At 39.0% G+C, this 6,535-nt stretch overlaps 1 protein-coding gene across 2 annotated transcripts; it reads left to right on the top strand.

Annotated features, from left to right (window-relative positions):
• Positions 1-1,412: 1,412 nt before the first annotated feature.
• On the top strand, positions 1,413-5,947 carry LOC113776473 (proline-rich receptor-like protein kinase PERK15). Of its 2 annotated transcripts, XM_027321652.1 has the most exons (8): positions 1,419-2,046; positions 2,703-3,155; positions 3,345-3,716; positions 3,814-4,026; positions 4,123-4,503; positions 4,676-4,919; positions 4,990-5,137; positions 5,287-5,947. In XM_027321652.1, exons 1-8 carry the CDS (start codon positions 1,998-2,000, stop codon positions 5,659-5,661), a joined length of 2,235 nt encoding a protein of 744 aa, XP_027177453.1. In that variant the 5' UTR covers positions 1,419-1,997; the 3' UTR covers positions 5,662-5,947. The 2 variants fall into 2 exon arrangements, with proteins under 2 accessions (XP_027177461.1, XP_027177453.1); XM_027321660.1 differs by lacking the exon at positions 4,990-5,137 and having other exon boundaries at positions 1,413-2,046.
• The last annotated feature ends 588 nt before the right edge of the window (positions 5,948-6,535 follow it).

Raw genomic sequence — 6,535 nt, 5'->3', positions numbered from 1 at the left:
TTCAAGAACATTGATGTTGGCGGTAAGAAATTGATGGCGGAAGATAGCATGTGACGGGAGTAACGGACTAAGTCGGCTGGGTGAACCAAGATGCGTTCCATCACTTGAAAGACAAATAAAAAATTCCAAAATTGAATGGGTCAGTGAGATTTGAGTGACGGCTTTGGACTCACCCGGTCCTCTCCTTCTAAATAAACTCTCTTCTTTGCTCGGGAAATAATAATAATAATAAGGGAAAATCGTTGAAGACGTAACTCACATTTTGTAAATTATAATTTTTTTCGTCCCTTACTTTTAAAAATATAATTTTACGTTCATTATAAATTCATATTGATCAAATTTCGTCCTTACTTACGTTTCCGACTAGATTTTAGTCGGAATTCACCACGTGCCTTGCATGTGATCATATATTATCGAGTGTTTATATCAAATTAAATTTGGACAGAAAAAGTAAACAAAAGAAAAGTATGACAAAAAGAAATAAATGATTGGCACTTTCAAATTTTAAAACAATCACAAGGCAAGTAATTCAACTGTTGGTCTTAAATGTGTCGAGTAGAAATTTCAGATTTAAATTGAAATTTGTTAGCACAATTATAGAATTCGAGTTAGGACCCATTAATTAGATGATCTTATTATACAACTCAATAAATAAATTATTACCAAAAGAGAAAGGTTACAAATATTGAATAGGTTCAAATGATGAAATCATATAAATATATACATGAGTTTCAAACAAAATTATTAGTTTTAAATCCCTATATATATCTATTAAATATGATGTGTATAACTACGATTAGCATGTTTAGATAAAATCCAATAGAGATAAATTACATGTTATTCATATTGTTCAGGTAAAATCAAATATACATATACGTGGGCTTATAGAAAAAAGCTATTCGTACACATAATCAATGAGGGATGAAAAAATTCATTTTGAAAATTGTAAGGGATGAAAAAATTCATTTTTTGAAATGTGAGGAACAAAATAATTTATTTTATAAAATATTAGGGATGAAAAAATTTATTTTGTGAAATATGAGGGACTATGAATCAGATTATGTAAAAATTTGAATTAACAATTTTGCCATTAAAAAATGATCACATGCAAGTCACGTGGTAAATTCCGGCAAAAAATTGGTTGAAAACCTAGGTAGGGACCAAATTTGATCAATGTAAATTTGTAAGGGACGTAAAATTACACTTTTAAAGTGAGGGACGAAAAAAGTGATCTTATAAAATGTAAGGGACTTTTTGAACGATTTTTCCTAATAATAATAAAAAGTGTTGGGCGGCTGCCTGCGTGTGTTCCAGACGCAATATCAAATCACCCGTCTCTTCCTTTGGGACGCCTCAACTGCGACGTGAGTGACGTCGCTGGTTTTTTTACCGTTGTGTTAGTACTTAGCACTCCTAATACTTTTCCCGTCAATGGCGGAGCGGAGCCACCCTTATTATTAGTGTATCATTCGGAGTAATGCTTGAATTAAATTATAGCACTACTAATAGAATAAACCCCCGTCTTTACCAGTCACCGCCCCCGCTCCTCAGTCACAGCCACCACAAATGTAGTAAGTACTTAATAGTTTTTAAGAAATACTAGTAACAGTAATTAAAAGAAGAAAAAAGAAAAAGAAAAGCGAGAGAGAGAGAGAGAGAGAGAGAGAGAGACGGGAGTGGGGAAAGCCAGCTCTCATCAGTTTAGCTCTCAGTCCTCTCTGCTTTGATCGTGGCGGGCGGCGAAGCTCAAGAAATGGCAAGTGGCTGTCCCGATTATCAGTTCCCAGCTGACGTTTTGAAGATTTCTCGAATTTCCGTCTCCATTTTGTTATTGCAGACACATACAGCATGGGACTTAGTTCTACGATTTATGCTCCGTCTGCGTAATTAAATCTTGTGGAGAGATCTCCGCCTCCACTGTGGTTCCTTCCACTTTGTTCCTCACTCCTCAGATCTGAACGCGTCATTTTTTTTCCCTTTCCTCGGCGACCGTAATAATGCTGCACTCAGCTCAGCTGCTGCTCGTTTTGTCCTCTTCCATCACTGGTGTGTTCACATCAACAAAATTAAGCTTTGCTATTTTCATTTTTCTTTATATCTTTCTCGTTTTTATGCGTCTGGTGTCGGTAGTACGTTTGAAACGTGGAATAATTGCTTGAATATATTTCGGCAGTCCTGCAAATTCTCCATTTGCCTCACTTTTTAGGGTTCTCTACATTCTTTTCAAACCTTTTTTTATTTTATAGCTTTTTCCTTTTTTTCAATATTCCATGTGGTGCGAAATTGTACCGCTAATAACCACTCACTTCAGGTCTGGCACTCCACGAAAAAAGGGGGAAAACCACAGTGTTGAGGAAACTGTTGATGTTAAAAATAACTGTGCTAAATTGGTACTGGTTTAGATTTTTTTTGTGCTAGCCTTTTATTTATTAATGATGAGAACCATGATCAGAGGGGAATGGGAATGTGCTGCTTCTTGCTTAAAAGATATTGTGGAGCCAATATGTGTTTAACACGGTAATTGCTATGTTTCATTCATTCATTTATTTTTAATTTTTTTGGGGGGGTGGGGGTGTTGGTGGGGGGCATTCTAGTGGAGTATTCTATTTCTCTTGTGTTAGTTTCTGTGTCATATTCTGATTATTTCATACGAGGATTTACTAGATCTTCATCTCTGACCCTTGTTTCAATATGACCTGTAGGGCTGCTTAGAAAGGTCCACTGGCTGATGCTGGGACAGGTTCTTATTTGTTTCTTTATACTATCTTTCACTAATGCTGACTCACGTGATAATCCGTGGGAAGCACAAGTTCTATCTCCAGTGGAAATGCCATTAGCTCCACCAGCTATGCCTGTGCTGCCCCTACCAGAAAACCGACCATTGTTCCACAGATCACGCTGGAAAAACATTTCGCCCTTTGGTGCTCCGGTGCTTGGGCTGGCACCAAGTCCGCCTCCTCCTCATTACGGTCCATTTGTAACATCCCACCATCATCCTCCTTCAAGCTCAAGGTTATCTAAGTCGTCAATGAAGAACGGTGGACTGAACCCTCCTAGTGGCCTTTCACCTCCACGCTTTGCACAGATTGCTCCAGTGCAATCTGGTGCATTACCAGCTGGTCTAGCTCAACCCCCACTTTCGCCTCACACCTCCGGTATGACACGATGCTAAAATGCCAATACATCGATTTTCACTCTTTGATTAGATTCTCCTTCATATTCTTTGTTTGGCTCAATGCAGAATTAAGTGAGGAAAATGCTTGAATATTTTACGGTTGCCAATCTATTAGGTTTTTACTTCTTGCCAATGTATTAAGATGTTTTCCTGTTTCTATCCATTTCAGATTGTTGTGGACCAGATATGGTGCTTAAACGTGGAACCCAGGATTGCCAATGTGTATATCCACTTAAGCTTGACCTTCTCCTCTTGAATGTATCACTTAACCCAAATTGGAATCCTTTTCTAGAAGAATTTGCATCTCAGTTAGGCTTGCAAGTTTCCCAGATAGAGCTAATTAACTTTTATGTGCTGGGACTATCGAGACTTAATATTTCAATGGACATCACTCCAATGAAGGGCATTAGCTTCTCTGCTACTGAAGCTGCTCAAATAAACTCTTCGCTGTCTTCGCATAAGGTTCGTTTGGACCCTGCATTGGTTGGTGACTACCACCTTCTCAATCTGACTTGGTTTATGCCTTCAGCTCCATCCCAAGGTAAGTCTGGGAAGTTTATTCATCTAGCTTTCCCAACAAATTTTCATTTTTTTATGACAAAAAATTGTGAAACAAAGTTTTTTTGTATTGCATACAGCTCCTCTTTCTCATGTGCCTCCAGCAGAAGCACCTCAACAATTGGATTCACGTCCTGTAGCATCCAACAGCTCAAACAAGGGAAATCATTCTAGTTTAGTTCTTGTTATTGCAATTGGGTCTGGAATCTTGATCATTGCTATTATTTCTATTTTTGTAATTTGTCTCTGTGCAACCCACAAAGAAAAAAGGAGAACATCAGTCAAAGAACCTGGTATGGATCTGGGTATCAATTTAAATTTGTATATGTTGATTTTGCACATCTAATTCCTGTCTCTTTTTAACATTCTCTGAGTCTTGTTTAACTCAGCAAAGATGAGGACTGCAGATGCGGCTCCCCTAGCTGGATCTCTTCCTCACCCTCCGCACCCTACCAGTACCAGGTTTCTAGCATATGAAGAACTTAAAGAAGCTACAAACAACTTTGAACGTGCTAGCATCCTTGGAGAGGGTGGTTTTGGCCGAGTTTTTAAAGGTGTACTTAGTGATGGAACAGCTGTAGCTATAAAGAGGCTCAGTAGTGGAGGTCAGCAAGGGGATAAAGAATTTTTGGTTGAGGTTGAGATGCTTAGCAGGCTTCATCACCGTAACCTTGTGAAACTTGTTGGTTACTATAGCAGTCGTGCTTCCTCGCAAAACCTACTTTGCTATGAGCTTGTCCCGAATGGAAGTTTGGAATCCTGGCTCCATGGTAATTCTTCAGAATTATTTGGCATTTGACAGTTATATGCCAATTCATCTGTTATTCAAGCAAAACAGCAGAATGACTAGAGTATGAGTGTCAGTGTTGATAATTAGCAATTAGAGAAGTTTATGCTAAGGTATGCTTGTCAATTTTTAAAAATGTCACTCATCTACTGCAGGCCCCTTGGGGGTGAACTGCCCTCTGGATTGGGAAACCAGAATGAAAATTGCACTTGATGCTGCAAGGGGACTTGCTTATCTGCATGAGGATTCTCAACCTTGTGTCATTCATAGAGATTTTAAGGCTTCAAACATATTACTTGAGAACAACTTTCATGCAAAAGTTGCTGATTTTGGTCTTGCAAAGCAGGCCCCTGAAGGCAGAGCAAATTATTTGTCTACACGTGTTATGGGCACATTCGGGTTAGTTTCTTGATCGATCAACTCATCATTAATGTTATATGCGCAGATTTGTAATGTGAATCGCATACAGGTATGTAGCCCCAGAATATGCTATGACAGGCCACCTATTGGTCAAGAGTGATGTGTACAGCTATGGGGTAGTCCTCCTTGAGTTGTTGACTGGAAGGAAGCCTGTAGATATGGCACAACCTTCAGGCCAGGAGAACCTTGTGACTTGGGTTGGTTATAACCGTGCTATTGCATTTTTTATTAGTGGTGCTAAATCTAATTATTTACAGTCTTTTTTTTCCCTTGAGGATGAATTCCATTACAGTCAAAGTGATGCTTCTCAAGTATTTTAAAGTTGCAAATATTGGGTTGGTTTCAGGCCCGTCCAATACTTAGAGATAAGGATCGGTTGGAAGAGCTTGCTGATCCTAGGCTTGAAGGCAAGTATCCAACAGAAGATTTTGTACGGGTTTGCACAATTGCAGCTGCTTGCGTTGCTCCTGAGGCAAGCCAACGCCCTACAATGGGGGAGGTGGTTCAGTCACTTAAAATGGTGCAGCGCGTTGCGGAGTATCAGGATTCTGCTTTATCTTCTAACAGCCGGCCGAATCTTAGGCAGTCGTCTACAACCTTTGAGTCAGACGGTACATCATCAATCTTCTCTTCTGGTCCTTACTCTGGTCTAAGTGCTTTTGATAATGACCACCACTCTAGGACGGCTGTATTTTCTGAAGATCTTCATGAAGGGCGGTGAATATTGTTTCAAATTCATTGAGAGCTTACTTTTAGGTCAAGCTGTTGTTTTAACATGTCATGCTTTGTGTGGTGAGATTATTCGAAATGGAAAAATTCAGTTTAACTCTTTTTAATTGAAGGGATGGAAATTGGTGCCTTCTTTCATCCCTTGTAGAGAAGCATTATCAGTTTTCCCCCTGTTTGGTGGTCATTCTCTACATGTTGGATGAGAGTGTAAATATTCATGGTTACTGTTGTACTAGAAACTAGAAGTCTTAAAGATTTTCTTTCCCTTTTGTCTTTTCTTTTTCCTTTTTGTCATTTTATTTGCCTACTGTAGCTGAAGTTTCTCGGCACGTTAATTATGATCATATGCTCCCTGTTGTATAGAACGCATTTTGAAAGTCGCACCATGTTGAATACACATCGAGGAACTATAGAGCTCAAATGAATCTGCTATCTAATTTGCAAGCTTTCTTTTGCTGCTTTAATTGGTTGGACCTCATCTGCAACGATGGCAATCTTGCCTGACTTCAGGCTTAACGTGGGTGCTGCCTTTTTTTTTTCCCCCTAGTTTGCTCTGATTCTGAGACAGGGAGGTCAAAATTCACTGCTGTTTCGGATCTTTCCCGTTCAATGGTTCATTCTGCTCGGTCTACTACACAGGATCAAGGGTTTCTGCGGTTGTTGTCATACAATAAATATAGACACTAAACTAACTAACCTCTAGATATTAGAACAATAACATGCAAAACCACAACAACTATTGTTGATTTTGTATTCATAAATAAATTAAATCACAGCCATCCATTTCAAAATGACGCGATCCACAACATAAACTGTTGTTTCCAATCACAACTGTGACTGCAGAAGATCCGATCCTCACAGGCGTC

This window comes from Coffea eugenioides, chromosome 1 (genome assembly GCF_003713205.1).
Source record: "Coffea eugenioides isolate CCC68of chromosome 1, Ceug_1.0, whole genome shotgun sequence".
NCBI classification, from domain to species: domain Eukaryota; kingdom Viridiplantae; phylum Streptophyta; class Magnoliopsida; order Gentianales; family Rubiaceae; genus Coffea; species Coffea eugenioides.
This window is presented reverse-complemented; position numbering and strand designations above follow the sequence as displayed.